At 47.1% G+C, this 14,083-nt stretch overlaps 6 protein-coding genes across 6 annotated transcripts in view; 2 read left to right on the top strand and 4 right to left on the bottom strand.

Moving 5' to 3' along the window:
* Positions 1-1,547, bottom strand: part of LY89DRAFT_566485 (uncharacterized protein) — a gene marked incomplete at both ends in the record, with an annotated part of 2,948 nt that extends 1,401 nt beyond the window's left edge. The window contains 4 exons of the mRNA XM_018208542.1: positions 270-869; positions 919-1,084; positions 1,134-1,214; positions 1,275-1,547. Coding sequence (XP_018069402.1) covers positions 270-869; positions 919-1,084; positions 1,134-1,214; positions 1,275-1,547 — 1,120 coding nt within the window. The remainder of the gene's footprint in view (positions 1-269; positions 870-918; positions 1,085-1,133; positions 1,215-1,274) is intronic.
* Positions 1,548-2,269: 722 nt separating this feature from the next.
* On the top strand, positions 2,270-3,992 carry LY89DRAFT_649677 (Nitrilotriacetate monooxygenase component A/pristinamycin IIA synthase subunit A). The gene is made up of 4 exons (XM_018212075.1): positions 2,270-2,665; positions 2,716-2,893; positions 2,950-3,644; positions 3,709-3,992. The coding sequence occupies exons 1-4, from the start codon at positions 2,308-2,310 to the stop codon at positions 3,915-3,917; spliced, it is 1,440 nt and encodes a 479-aa protein (XP_018069401.1). The 5' UTR covers positions 2,270-2,307; the 3' UTR covers positions 3,918-3,992.
* Positions 3,993-5,427: 1,435 nt separating this feature from the next.
* Positions 5,428-6,931, bottom strand: LY89DRAFT_720451 (uncharacterized protein). Its single transcript, XM_018218569.1, has 2 exons — positions 6,810-6,931; positions 5,428-6,741 (listed from the first exon to the last, which is right to left on the bottom strand). Exons 1-2 carry the CDS (start codon positions 6,894-6,896, stop codon positions 5,434-5,436), a joined length of 1,395 nt encoding a protein of 464 aa, XP_018069400.1. The 5' UTR covers positions 6,897-6,931; the 3' UTR covers positions 5,428-5,433.
* A 515-nt stretch (positions 6,932-7,446) lies between these two features.
* LY89DRAFT_128325 (cytochrome P450) lies at positions 7,447-9,352 on the bottom strand. The gene is made up of 4 exons (XM_018205219.1): positions 9,171-9,352; positions 8,006-9,103; positions 7,789-7,955; positions 7,447-7,735 (listed from the first exon to the last, which is right to left on the bottom strand). Exons 1-4 carry the CDS (start codon positions 9,237-9,239, stop codon positions 7,579-7,581), a joined length of 1,491 nt encoding a protein of 496 aa, XP_018069399.1. The 5' UTR covers positions 9,240-9,352; the 3' UTR covers positions 7,447-7,578.
* A 1,639-nt stretch (positions 9,353-10,991) lies between these two features.
* LY89DRAFT_686607 (uncharacterized protein) lies at positions 10,992-11,871 on the bottom strand. Its single transcript, XM_018215323.1, has one exon. The coding sequence runs from the start codon at positions 11,765-11,767 to the stop codon at positions 11,033-11,035; it is 735 nt and encodes a 244-aa protein (XP_018069398.1). The 5' UTR covers positions 11,768-11,871; the 3' UTR covers positions 10,992-11,032.
* Positions 11,872-12,272: 401 nt separating this feature from the next.
* On the top strand, positions 12,273-13,369 carry LY89DRAFT_686605 (uncharacterized protein). Its single transcript, XM_018215322.1, has one exon. The coding sequence runs from the start codon at positions 12,507-12,509 to the stop codon at positions 13,170-13,172; it is 666 nt and encodes a 221-aa protein (XP_018069397.1). The 5' UTR covers positions 12,273-12,506; the 3' UTR covers positions 13,173-13,369.
* Positions 13,370-14,083: the final 714 nt, after the last annotated feature.

The following is a 14,083-nucleotide window of genomic DNA, read 5'->3' as shown; positions in this document are numbered from 1 at the left end:
CTCCCTGTGCGTGTAGGGCGCGCTCTTTCAGGCACATCGTATAGTAGGATCTTCCTAACTGTGCTGTCTCCTAGGTGGTAGTAGCCCTGGAGCTGTTGCAGGCCTATTTTAGCGAATTTGAAGAGCCGGCGTATGCCCTCTTTGTGCTTGGTTCTGATCTCTGCACCTGGGAGACGTGGAGACATAGGTGGAGTGGTAAAAGGATCCATAATGGTGGAGTTGTTGATAGTTTAGTCCTAATGTGAAGAGTTTTAATTTCGAGGTTCTACAGCCTGAACGCACGGACTTTTGTCCCCATGTTCGTAAGATCATGCACGCACGCTTCCTGCTTAAGTACCTTGGAAACATTCCAGCTAGATCCATTCCGTACGGGATGGTGTTTTGAGTCAAATTGACAAAGATTTGCGATGAAAGAATGGCGATTCCGGCAAAGAATGTTGCGCATCTACTCAGAGGGGTGTAGGTCTCTTGCTGAATAGAGATGAGTAGGAGAAGTGGATTCCACTGAATGACACCCCCATTCATCTCCGTAGTCGCAGTAGTGACAAGAACGCCGATTAAACCAGTGATAGTTATCGTGATTGGAAGCGCAACAGCCATTGCTAGAAATGCGGTGTTTTTCCTCCTCTCAAATCGTGACCAATCAGAGTATCGCTCCCCAGCTCCTCCCCAAGAACCACTTACAGTGCTCAAGCATTGGACTATTCGAAAGGCTTTCTGCGTCTTGGTGAGTACGATTGGAGAGCTAATCAGGCTCCCAGTTCCGCCGTTTGCGTGGAGAGCCCAAGCCAAGAGACCGATAAAGCAGGCACAGATCATGATAAAAGAGGGGTAAAGACCCTTTCTGATCTGATGGAGTGGAACGAACCCTGTTATACCAATCGGTAATTGATCCCAGGTAAAAAGCGGGGAACGCACAAAGTATGGGGATATACACTGCGATGAAGCAAATGAACCCGATCAGATTCTGCGTTGTGATGGCTGCGTTAGCAGGTAGAGTGTTCTTCATTCTGTGAAAGGACGGGAAGATTGCACCCAGGACGAGTGTAAAAGCTTCGCCGCCATAGTACGATTGAATGCCAGACTACGCAAAGTCAGCGTGGGACCGTAGAATACTGACGGAGCAACTGTACGTAGACGATGCCGCCAAGACCAACAACAGTAATTGGAAGACATGTGCCCCATAGCCCAAACGTAGCACGATTCATGAGAGTCTGTAAGTCTTGAATTAGCCCACGGTTTTGTGAAGCTAGGATGACTAACGTTTCACTTACATAGCCAATGCTATAATCCTGCCCAGGCTTCCCACAAAGACATCCCACAATATCGGAGAGAATGCATCCACCAAGAATCGCACCCAGCGTTTCCCCAGCATTGAGACCGAGCGCAATGTACGTGCTTCCCAGGGTGAACGTGCCCACTGACACGCCAGTTGTAATCCAGTAAGCAAAGAAAGCCATCACTCCAAACGTTCTTTCTTTCTTTGGAATGGGGTAAAGATCGTGATTATCCCATCGTGTGGTCCCATAGTAAGTGTAAACGTCTTTGCGGGGTGGTACTTCAGCCCACTTGAGCCATTGTAGACCTTCACTTCTGCTCTCTCCCATGATTGCGGAGTGAGTAAGGCCAATAAGATTGGGGAAGATAGTAAAAACAATGAATTTTAGGAGTCAAGAGGGGGGGGGGGGACAGTCGGGGAGAAAACAATTGTATTTAAACGATTCCGGGGCTAGGAGCTTGGTTTGATCGATTCCTGAGATATGCTTAGATCTGTAATCTTGAATCTATCGATGTCGTTATCTCGAGCACTATCTTCGAGATAACAAGCCTTATCTTGAAGAACATTCATGAAAGTGGAGAGTGAGATCTACCTGGGTCACTTCTGCTTGAGACTGAGATATCGGATCTGGCAGCCGTCCCCATTGAAGGCAAACTTGCATCTTCGACTCGATTGGCATTTTCCCAAGCTGTGTGCAGCAATGGAATCGACCCGATTATCTATGGACCTGGAAAAGTGCCACGAGACCGGGCTCTATGACTTCGGAGAAACACTCCTTGTGGACAAGATGGGATGGTTTGAGATCTGATGCGCACGGGGCGGCTTGAGTTTTCCGAGGCGGAACACCGACCCGAAAACCACCCCCTAAATCCAACGAAGAGTTTAATTGTCCGGTACTTTGATGATGGGAGATTCATGGACGAACAAATCACGGGTTGTGATATATGTGGTCTCAGGAAGAGAGATTTTTACTCCATATCATCCGCACCTTCTGGACTTTTTGTGAACAGTTGTAGCATACCTTCAAGATGCAGTCCACCGGGTCTTCCAAGAATACCAAACAAATGCACCTCAACTTCTTTGAAATGGCATGTAATGCAAGCCATATGTGTACAGGTCAATGGAAAGATCCCGCAGACAACACCCAGGGAAAATCGCAGATTGACCACTATCTCTGGCTAGCAAAGTTGGCAGAAAAGGGTAAGATTACTGCCATATTCTTCGCAGATGTCTATGGCATTTTCGAGACATATCAAGGCAAGCCTGATGCCATCTTTGCGGGAGGAACGACGTGCGCATATCTCGATCCCGTGCCTCTCATTCCTGCAATGGCTGCTGTTACAAAATCTGTCTGTTTCGGAGTTACTGGGAGCACAAGCTATATTGGTTGGTATATGATGCCGAGGAGAAACAGCTGCATTGCTGACTGCAGATAGCGCCTTTTATCCTGGCGCGAACGTGGTCGACTCTTGATCATGTAACTAAGGGTAGAGTCGCATGGAACGTGGTGACGAGCTACCATACAGCTGCTGCGCAAGCCATGAGCCTGAACAACGTGGAATCTTCAGCAGAGCGCTATGAGGCAGCACACGAGTACATGGATCTGGTCTACCAGTAATTATACTCGTTGTCTCTGAAATAAAGAACATACATTAACGGGCAATATGAAGGCTTTGGGAGCAATCGTGGGAAGATGGAGCCGTCAAATTCCAAGTCGACCCCGAAGTGGCTTATGACGCTAGCAAAATCCACAAAATCCATTTCGACGGGACATACCATCGCTGTCATGCATATGCTCAAACACATCCTTCCCCACAACGCACCCCGGTTATTTTCCAAGCCGGAGCATCCAAAAGCGGGATCGACTTCGCTGGCAAGCATGCTGAGGCAATCTATACAGATTTCAGCACCATTGCGTCTCTATCAGAGTATGTCCGGGACGTGAGGCAAGCAGCAATTAGACACGGTCGAGATCCACGCTCTGTCAAAATTTTCATGGCCATTGCGCCAATACTAGGCAAGACACAGGAAGAAGCGCAGGCAAAACACGACAAAGCGAAATCACTGGCTAGCATTCAAGCAGGGATGGCAAAATTCTCCGGATACACGAACGTTGATCTATCAAAATATCCGTTGAAGGAACCGTTTGATACCGAGTTAAAACATGCTGACAACCTGGTCGCGGGCGTGATCAAAAACTACAGTTTGAAGCAAAAAGAGGCAACGGAGCCTTTCACACCAGAGTATATAGGGAAAATGGCGGGGTTTGGATCGACGCCGAAACCGACAGGTACTGCTGAGACAGTGGCGGATATTTTGGAGGATTGGTTTCACAAGACTGACATTGATGGTTTCAATCTTGTGTGTAAGTCAAAACCCTAGTCTCTATGGTTTGGAATTTCAACGTGATAACATTGTGTGACTCTTAGATATCTTAAATCCAATGAGTTATGAAGATATTGTCGAGTATCTGGTTCCTGAGTTGCAAAAGCGGAAACTCATGTGGGACGATTATCCTGCGAAGACTTTTAGAGAGAATTTGCATAACGTTCCTGGCTATCCTGGATTGGCGGACGATCATCCTGGTTCCAGATTCAAATGGAACGCTCCAAATGGAACGCTCCAAATGGACCCCTGAAAGGAGCACAGATAACGGTCAATCTTAACGAGTAGCAGATTGAAAGCTGAAAGATTTTGAATATGCGTCAAACAGAGTGGTGGAAAAGTACAGTAAATTCCAGTAAATTCCAAATCAAGCTGCTGGCTCTTCAACCACGTGTCGTCTAGATGAGAAAGCGAGTGCAATGAAGGATACACAGAAAACATGCACGCAAGGGCTGCTATAATTCAGAATATGGAGAGATCTTGGCTCAACCAATTCTCTCCCACGACTGGCAGCTAGCAAGAAGCTGTGGTAGAGTTGCCCACACTAGGGCTGCCGTTTAAATCGCGCTGAGGAGCTACCCATCTGACCTTCTGGCATACAGCGTCATTATCCGGATCATTTGGATCCACACTGAAGTTGCCTTTCCATTTTGGGAGAGATCAGAGTATTGCCAGTGCAGCTTGCTTCTCCACACTTGATGTTGAATAGTTGCACGCGAACCTTTGATCTTCGGGCTTGAAGTCGTCACAATCACAGCCTTTCCATTTGTAATTGTTCGTGGGATCCTGTAGTCTCAAAAGAAATAAGATTAGCCCCTCAGGAATTCGACTACCATGGATTCTCGTATCTCACCCCTTTGCATTTTCCCTGCGACCCCTCGAGTTTGCCACCGCACATATCGCAAGTAATCCAGTTAGCTGGATCGTCGTCCATCGCCGGACAGTCATCAACCGGTTCGCAGTCGGCTCTTGGCTTCTCTTGGGTGAATGAGTTGTTAGCCTCTGGGCTGCAATTCTCGCTTGACCATTTTGGTGCTTGGTCGCCAGAGGCGCAGGTCAAGCTTTCACAAGCGCAATTCGCCTCTGGATATCTAAACAGTCCTCGCGGAGAGACATAGTTCGCAGCTTTTGGTGCGTAATTCACGCCGAGGTGATCGCAGGTACTCATAGTTGATATTTCTCTTCTCAACGTACGTGCAACCATTCCGGGCATTGGATTGAGGAATGAAGCTGCACGGCTGGAAGAGGCTATTGTGATGCCTAGAATGAACAGTTGGGAGACTCGTATACTGGTCTGTGAAAAGATGGAATAGTCGATGAAAGGAAGGTCTGGTCTGGATGCGTATCTAAGTCGTGGCAAACAGCCCTGCAGAGAAGAAACACATGAAGGGGTAGAAAATCAGCACATCAAGATGCATGAAGCTTAAGCAGCGGGTGATGCATGAGTTGAAGGGGCAGGCGGCATGTCGCCGTTCCTATGAGAACATCTAACAAGGGAGGCTCCAATCAGGAGGACTGCCATGTTGGACTTCTGTTGTTCGGGGATCTTGTTGGATTGGAAGTGGTGCGTATGTTTGGTTGGTTGGAGAACCATGACTAAATTGAGTCTAGTGTATAAACAGGTTAGCGTCAGCCAGACATGAACGCAACACATCATTTCAGAGCTTTTTAATATTTTTCTCCTTGATCTGTAAAGAAGAAAATGTCCAGAGACTCAAAAGTTATCATTCTCCAGCTTCTGCGCTTCACTAAATTGATTTATCAAGATATTAAAGAATTCGAAAGATGACAATGCCAGCACGATCCAGATCCACATCCTTTTTAACGCGCTTACTGTCAAAGCTTTGCGCCGCCGAAGCAACAACAAGCTCCAACGCATCACGTACGGCTTTCTCCCGATCCTCAACCCCTTCACCGACAGTGACGCGAGCCCAGTCAACGCATAGAGAAATGTACTCGAACAAGATACGTACAATTCCGTCGTATTTATCACGTTTCGCTTGGATTTGACGGAGTGTGAGGGTGTTCCATGCAATCAATGGTGCTCCAGCGAGAGCGGGTAATATAATGGTGGGTGCGCCGTTTAGGAGGATGTACTGTAGTACGGACTCGGACGGCCGAGCAGATGATGTCCACATCCCTAGACGATGTGGCTCCAACCCGAGAAGAATGACAGCTAGCTGACGGGGCGGGGGAACTGTTGCCTGCAGCGTTGGGGGTGGAGAATCTGGAGAATCGGGAAATAAACTTTGTGGATCTGATGCTGGTATATCAGAGGAAGGATGAGATTTCGTTCGATGTATCAGAGTTGTGAACTTGTCGTTGAGCTTCTCGTTCATTTTGGAGACATTAAGCTTGTCTTTGAAGCTCATCGACGGCGTCTGCTGCGGAGCAGAAGAAGCTGTGCTTTCTGTAGTGGGAGGTGCTTGACAGAGATGAAGAACCTTTGCACTCTGTGCGACGAGTGTCTCCCCGACACTATAGTCGCCAGACAAGAAAGGTCCATGACAAAAGACGACATCTGGTTTCATTGTCCTCGGAATGATTGGCCTTCTTGCGCTCGCAAATAAATAAGGGCTGAACCATCCTTTCTCTACGGCCAGGTAGCCACTGACACTCGCGAAAAGACTGGGATCTGCATGTGTTGAACTTCTGAAGAAGCCCAGGGCGGCATCTTCAACAGAATGCTTGTATTTCAACGTGATTGTTAATATCTTCACACCAGACGTAGTAAGGTTCGCAGAGTGTACTGGTATGATCTTCTTCATCGGCTTGTCGATGAGTATTTCATCGCCTGCCCAGACAGCTGCTTCAAACCCCGCGTGAAGGCCGAGCTCAACGAGGATTGTATCTCCGAGGGAGCCCACGACCACATCTGAGATTGGGCCCATGACAGGTGCAGCGATGGCTGCTGTTCCACCCGTTGCCGCTACAACGGCATGAATTGCCAAATCGCGGAAGCGAATACATGGGAGGACCAGAGGAGTTGAGTCTCCCCATGGCGAAAGACAGACGACCGAGGTGCCTGTTGCTCTTAAAGACTCATAGCTAGATATGACTACCCGGCCAGTCATGGACTACGACTTGAGTAAGCTCGGCAACTGATGGGACAGCAAAAATGGTGGATAAAGAAAGGCCTCTTTACCCCCGCTAGTTTCCTGACGATCCATGGTGCTTCCTTCTGCTCCTCGTTTTGTACCGAGGACGGGTCGATAGGTCCTAATGCCGACATGGTGATAGTAGCTGCGAACCGTGTCTACTTTGTTGATTGTACAGCAGAAAAGGGATGTATCTTTATATCATGGCATTGTTGGCAGTAGCAAAAAAGGAGACAGGGGGTTAAGCGAGACAGCGAGGCGAGGTGTGACGTAGCTCGAAACAAGGGTATGATAGAATCAAGGCTTTGTCCATTTATTTCCTCTCCTCTAATATGCTGTCCAGACTGTGCAGTGTCGCTTTAAATATCTACGGGAGAGTGAGCAAAGAAGATTTAAGCTGAGCTGTCGAACCACATCTGACCGAGCCCGAAGGGGCTCTTGGTCACGTGTCATGGTGCCTCCTTTGGGATCAGCGCAGGCAGGAACTTCGTGGCAAGGCTTTCTGAGGAGTCTCAGTATCGTACCTATGGCTACGAGGTTGTGCTCTTGCATAGATGAGACTGTATATCCCGTGTTCTGTTGTTAATGTTCTACTTGTATTCTGGGACATTCGCGCCCTGTGGTCGGTTATTTGACTGAGGGTGTTTCAAAATCAAAGCTCTGCTATTATTTCAAAAATACCCATGCTAGGATCCCCCGAAGTACGACAGGCAAATTTGAATAAACAATCGCTCCCTTCACTTCAATCTCTTCGTTGCTGTGCCGGTACTGGAAACGAATATCACAAAGCTCTTGTCCAGTTCTTCCCTCAACGAATCATCTGACCACTTTCTTGAGTTTTACATTAAGTTCCTGCTTTTCCCACAGACTATACGTCTTTTGGTCAAGCCAATCCCTTTCCTTATCTGCGAGCTCCAAATCAAAATTGAACAGCAGCTTGGAGAGAATCAGGCGCATCTCTGCGTACGCCAGGCTAAGACTCAAAGTCAGCTCAACACTTTCAACGCGGCGCCAAGGACGACTCACTTCTTGCCGATACAGTTTCGCGGCCCCGTGCTAAATGGATTGAACACAGAGCGATTGTCATCCGCATACATTTCATCCCCACAGAAGCGTTCAGGAACAAAGCATTCTGGGTTGCGAAAGTTGGTTGCTGAATGGTACGAAGCATAGTGACAAACTGATACGATAGTCTATCGATTATCAGCTCTGTTAGGGACAATTTAGGATAGACAAGTCGTACTCCACCAGATACCCATTTACCCGCAATCATATCGCCCCCTTCCGGCACAATGCGTGGCAGTCCGACGGGCGCTGGTGGATACATACGTAGTGCTTCATTCAGACAGGCTAGCATATAATCAAGGGTTCCCGCACTTGCCATAGTTATATCCTCTGGTTTTGCAAAGGTTGTGCGAACTTCATCGATGACCTTGTTGAGCTTGTTGGGGTTTCTTAGCAGATGATAAGTCACGCCTGATAGAAGCGTCGCCGTCGTTTCACTGCCAGCTATGATTAAGAGCGAGGAGTTGGCTTTCATGTTGTCGAAACTGAACGTCTTCTCGTTCCGTTGCATATTTCCAACAAAGTCAGGTCGCTCAGTCTTTAGGGCAAGCCTTTGGTTGAGTTTCTCGGTGATTATATTGGCGTGGGACTTCAGTGTCTCCAGGAGGCGCTTCGGGACAATGAGCGACGATATCCCTGTTCCGCCAGGCACGTACTTAAGGGCCTTGAGGTAACTCGAAGCCTTCATATTACTGAATATCATGCTGACCCAAGGATGATAGTCACTCTTTTCGAGGCAATCGAATGATTCTCCGAAAGTAAGGTCGCCAATGATATCAAACGTCGTGAAGTTGTACCAGGAGACTAGATTTAAGGGCTTGCTGCCATCGTCTGCATGCTGCTCAAGACGCTGGATGAGAAGGTCGATATATTTCTGGATCAAAACCTCTTGTTGCCGCAAATATGAGTCGGAAAAGGCGTGGGAGAGGCTCCTGCGCTGGAGAGCATGGTCTTCCCGGTTGGTCGTAAGAAGAGTTGTGCCTCCAGGTTGCTGAGTATAAAAGATTTTGTTCTTCTGCATTTCGAGCTTGCCTTGACGATGGGCGTAAATGTCCTTGAACGCTTCGGCACTGATATAAGAGAGCTCATCTGGACAGACACGAACGACAATGCCATATTGCTGGTGGAGATCATGTACTTGGCGCACTTGGTTACCATTCACGAGTGCCCAGAGATATGGAATTCGAGAGATAGCATTAAGCTTTGGACCAGGGTATGATGCCAATGGATGGAAGTAAAGATTATAGATGGCGAGACCTAAAACATAGGAGACAGCCTAGCACGAGGGAATCAGCAAGATGTAAATAGTGCGATTGCGTGGTTATCAGACAGGTATTACGTACTAGAATTGTCAAAACATAGGAGATTGCCAAGAGGCTGCCCAAGCTAGAGAGTTCGTTCAGATATGCCATGGCAGACGGGCAAGAACAGTCACTCGACAAAGAGCAGATGCTATTCGGTGAACGAAGGTAGATTTCAAAACGAAGTATATGCCCGTGTATTTGATTTCAAAAAAGCGATCTCGATGATGAGGTCAGTTTCACGTGTCTGACAATACTTGTTCTTGAATCAGAGGAATAAATGACATGTCAATACAGATGAGCTCTAAGAAGGTGTTGGAATCTCCGACAATCCGTGTTTAACTTGTACATGATTTGTTGGAACTATCAAGAACTGTTGAAAGGCTGGCGAATTCCTTTTCGCCTATTCAGTTGAAGCCTAGTACGAACAGTTCTGGTCTAGTCGGGAACATGGCCTACCTACCTTTCGAAAGGTCCGATGCAGACAACGGAACTCGCGCTTAGATATCGCCGACATGTATGTCGGTCTAGCATCTATACCGACGCGAGATGGCATGTTTGATTGTTCCATTGCATATCTCTCGACATCACTGCTCCCAATCAAGTCAGCAGATACTTTGAAAACAACGGGTAAAGCGGGCGGAACGGATCGACCCGTTATACTTTCACTATTTGCGGGGTTGAGGAAGGGAAGTGGTCTGGCAGTTGTTGAGAGATTATTCCCCGCATTACCATCGAGTTTTGTCGCAACTTGGGCCTAATCCAATCTGGTTCCGGCAGTTCCGTAACGTAGCGCATTAGATCAGTTAGCATCGATAGGACCTGGGAGAGTGGGGGAAGTTTCCGTGCTTTGTGAAGTAAAATGTCTCTCAATCTCGAAGGCCGTCCCAACTTCCTACTTCTGGTGCATTCTATCGGGTCTATCCAGATGGCTGCGAACAATTGACGGATTTGGTTTCGCAAGAGTGATAGTAATGTAAATCAGTACCCCTCTATGCTTTGCAGGCCTCAGAAGCTGATGGCATGTGAATTATGCTTTTAATTCCAACGATTTGTGCAATATACTATCGGAGATAGAGAGGAGCTTATGATTGGCTTGTATATCTAAAACTCCAACTGCTGTGCCGCTCCTCCTTGAGCACAACGGTAACCGAGGCACCACCAGCGCTTAATGCTGTCAAAAGATTGCTTCACATGACACTCGTTGCTCAGCTCTCACCCTACTGTCTATTCTGGCGGACACAAGAGAATACTCGAATCCTTTCATATGTCGTAATATGCCAGAATCTGTGACTCAATCACTTCTCGGAAAGTCGACCAACGCGGGCGCTGGATAACAACATATCAAAACCAGAGACCAGTAGTTGGTTGAAAGATTGAAACATGACCAGATATTTTGATGTTCCAGAATGTTGTTTCCGTGGTGAATATGATCTGATTTCAGGAATGGGCGAATTAAAAAGACTTGAGTCTTTCACGATGATGCATCGATGTCTTGCCCATACTTTACAGTACCCCGCCAAGTCGCACCTTACCGTCTGTCAAATTTGCTGGTTGCTCAACATCGCAGCTGGATTTTGCCAGTCAACCCAAGTAACGCAAAGCATGAGTTCTATTTACTGTGTCGGCTCAGATGAGTATCTTGATGCATCGGGTCACCTGACGGTCTTTGCAAGCAAGTTATCATTGCCTGATGAGGATGATGAAGACTTGAGATCGACTATGATTCACAGAACGGGTTTACATCGGCCATAATCTGAAACTTTACAGGGAAGATCATATTAGAAGCGGACAAGAAATTAAAAATTGCATCCTTCGAGGCAAAATTCCGAAAGCAGCGTAAATACATCATGTGCTTGATTCGAAAGACTTGCACCTGAACGGAACAGACATAAACACTTTTCTTAATCTAAGAACTCAAATTCCCATTGTGGCTCAACCCAGTCAGGAAAGCGTGCCCTCGTGTCGTCCGCTTCCGCGCGAAGCTGGCTCTGCATGTCCGATACCAGCCGGGAAGAACGTGCGAATTGCGCTTCGAACATAAAAGTTATCTTTCGAATGCCCCTCATGTTGCAGAACATGTACTCCCGAGACAAATCAAATCCCAAGAAAACAAAGTCCCAAGGTACCACAACTGTCTTGATCAAATGAAGTTGTTCGATATTGATTTGTTTGCCAATGCAGGAAAGTTCCGCGAGAGGTGTTGGAACGTAGTTTCCAGCAATACTCGTGAGCCGGAAGAACATGGCATTTGTCCACGGCGCAGGACTGCATTGACTTGCATGGTATTTGACGTCCTTCGAAGATCGTGGACTGATGAAAAGAGTGTCTAGATCGAAGTTGAAGTATCCTATGCCCAAACCAGTGATTGAATGTCGGAGAAGGGTATAGAAATTCATTCCCTCATATCTGGATTCCCGACAAACGTGGAGGATTGCTGGCACCGCATTACGCTGTTTAAGGGTAGTCGAAGAGGCAAAGCTATTGTCGTTCATTTGATTCTGCCAACCACACATTATGAAGTCCACGTTTCTCGGCCATATCGTGAAGCTCCAGACACGAACACGAAGCTCTGCAGGGAGGCGCGAAAAAGGGTGGAAAGAGGCCGTAGGAGTTGATGCAGAGGCTGCCACGTCCATGGTACTGAAAAATATCGTCGACGGAATGTAAAATGTCCAATTCGTACAGAACGTTGCCAGAAATTTATGGTGTACGGTAGAATGACATCCATCAATCACCAACACAGTCATCTAGGGCATCGTTGCCCATTCATGATATTGCCACTAGTTTATGTGAATGTTTCCTTATTGGTCTCTGGAGCATCAATATAAAGTCATGGACGAGTCGAGCTTCAATAGACAACAATCTGCTCTCAATTCCCAGGAGACTGAATATGGCCACAATACTTCATTTGGAAACTCCTTCAGAGCTGAAATGTGAAACACAGAAGACTTCACAATTATTCAGACAGCGTGTACGAGACAAATGCTCGTATCTTGACGATAAGCACTGGGCTCAGCAAAGTTCTGCGAAAGAAGAGCGTCAAAGTGGCGCGTCCGACCACTGCAGGTCCAGTGACTCGCTAGCGCAGGACATCACGTAAATTTATGTCAACCAAGGAGCGAAGCGTCATGATCTCCAGCAGCTTTCCCCCAACTTCATCCTCAACTAACCAGGAGCAGGAACAGCGACTTCATCGCGAGCCTCTAATACGAAGTAATGCGTTACCTCTGCCTCGGACTACCTGTGGCACTGCTACGCGGCACAGCATAAAGTTCATAAAGTTGGACAGTCCTGCGAAAGGTAGGTTGTAATTCAAAGATCCTACACGTCAATCACACATCAAACTCCTCCTCAATTCCATATCTCCGTTTCACAATGTTTCTCAGCCTCTTAACAAGCCTGCTGATTTTCGCTGTAACGCCTCTAACCTCTGCGAATTGTACGACATTCACCGATACCCGCTCCCTGGCGGACACAGGTAGCAGCTTCTCGAATGAGTTCGAGCAAGTGGTCGACATACTCACATGCCCATCCAAAAGCAACGAGACTTGCATGTTCCCCCGAAAATCATACGACATCACGATTCCTCGGTATCTAAACATCTCTGCGTCCCCTTCCGACGCCGACAATATCTTCAGTCTGGCGCAACAATACTACGGGATAGGCAGCAGGAATTACACCGCACCTCCATTCATAACACGAAATACGACGATTTCCACAACAAATACTCGTCAAGCATCCGATCTGCTTTTGGAAGTCGAACCTGGGAAGAACAAATCCTTGGTTTGGGTGCCGTACATGCTCTACAGTTTCGGAAATCTTGGGGGATGCTCGAATACTAGCCTGGATGGTGTTGGGGTTCGAGCTGCAGCGCCTTATCTGACAAACGATACGAACAATAATACTGTAATCGCTGGAGGTTGGGGCGCGTTTACAAGCAATATCACAAATGATGGCAATGCAGCTAGAAGTTTAAAGAGTAGTGGTACAACAGCCGCCTTCGTTGGTACAGCTGCTGCTCTCTTTGCCCTTGTGCTTTGAGAGGATATTTCCATTGATTGGGAGGGTAGAAGGAAATCAAGAACTTATTTTCGGCTGTTTCACTTGGCTGCTCGTTTCATTGCGTGCCAAGAGGACAAAAATAGCCTACCCGTGGTTCACGTAATCCCAATATACTTTTCTTTCATTACTGATATATCGATTGTCGAGTATTTTGATTATCAAATGCTATTCAGAAGTCATGGATCGTTGTTGAGATATAGAGTGTTACCAATCGCGATATGTGTCGTGGATATTTTCCGTCTGGCTTCTACTGTGGGAGCGATATTAGAATTCTGCTCCACTATTCATGTTGAGAAATTTTCCGCTGCACACTGCCCAGAGTTGAGCTCCGCTTGTGACAAGGCCTTCCCACTCGGGAACCTCTGGAGAAGGAAGTTCAGCCGCTTGCCAAGATTCAATTTCAATCGAGCTTTGTTTTACCCATGTCACACTATGTTTCTTGACGGTCTGCTTCATACGGCAAGTTTTACCGTCGGAAGAAGGCCGATGGCTCCTTGATGAATTTGTTTGCCGTTTGATAGGCGCCAAGCTCCTTATTTAGATTGGCCAGTGCAACAGGTCTTTTGGTCAAGCGCGAAGGCTTTGTCGAAGGGCAACAAGTAACGCCACGGAAACTAAAGCAAAACCCAGCTTATCATTCTTGAGCATACTTATTCAAGAAACAAGTTTGAAGGCTACACCGCAATGTCTTTGCCTTTGTCGAAGAACTGCTTACAAGCGTATCTACATAAATCTTCTAAACCTTTCCCCTGTTTGCAACCAGGAATGATCAGTTTCTTTGAATTCCTAGTGGAAAATTATGTTGCCTGTGCTTAGTCTGTACTTGGCTGGAACGTTGTGGCAACGTTGATGGGATGATGGGTTGGGAGAGGCTCAAATTTGTGGATTTG

The sequence above is a fragment of the Mollisia scopiformis genome (genome assembly GCF_001500285.1).
Source record: "Mollisia scopiformis unplaced genomic scaffold LY89scaffold_16, whole genome shotgun sequence".
Lineage (NCBI taxonomy): Eukaryota > Fungi > Ascomycota > Leotiomycetes > Helotiales > Mollisiaceae > Mollisia > Mollisia scopiformis.
Note: the sequence above shows the minus strand (reverse complement) of the source record. Positions and strands in the feature narration are given on the sequence as shown.

Excerpts from the sequence above, each read along its gene's own strand:
- LY89DRAFT_686605 (XM_018215322.1), top strand. The coding sequence starts at position 12,507 with ATGTTTCTCAGCCTCTTAACAAGCCTGCTGATTTTCGCTGTAACGCCT.
- LY89DRAFT_649677 (XM_018212075.1), top strand. The coding sequence starts at position 2,308 with ATGCAGTCCACCGGGTCTTCCAAGAATACCAAACAAATGCACCTCAAC. Across the intron at positions 2,666-2,715 it reads TGGGAGCACAAGCTATATTG|CGCCTTTTATCCTGGCGCGA; the intron begins GTTGGTATATGA and ends GACTGCAGATAG. Across the intron at positions 2,894-2,949 it reads TACATGGATCTGGTCTACCA|GCTTTGGGAGCAATCGTGGG; the intron begins GTAATTATACTC and ends GGCAATATGAAG.
- LY89DRAFT_128325 (XM_018205219.1), bottom strand. The coding sequence starts at position 9,239 with ATGGCATATCTGAACGAACTCTCTAGCTTGGGCAGCCTCTTGGCAATC. Across the intron at positions 9,104-9,170 it reads CCTATGTTTTGACAATTCTA|GCTGTCTCCTATGTTTTAGG; the intron begins GTACGTAATACC and ends CCCTCGTGCTAG. Across the intron at positions 7,956-8,005 it reads GTAAATGGGTATCTGGTGGA|ACTATCGTATCAGTTTGTCA; the intron begins GTACGACTTGTC and ends GATAATCGATAG.
- LY89DRAFT_686607 (XM_018215323.1), bottom strand. The coding sequence starts at position 11,767 with ATGGACGTGGCAGCCTCTGCATCAACTCCTACGGCCTCTTTCCACCCT.
- LY89DRAFT_720451 (XM_018218569.1), bottom strand. The coding sequence starts at position 6,896 with ATGTCGGCATTAGGACCTATCGACCCGTCCTCGGTACAAAACGAGGAG. Across the intron at positions 6,742-6,809 it reads TCGTCAGGAAACTAGCGGGG|TCCATGACTGGCCGGGTAGT; the intron begins GTAAAGAGGCCT and ends CTCAAGTCGTAG.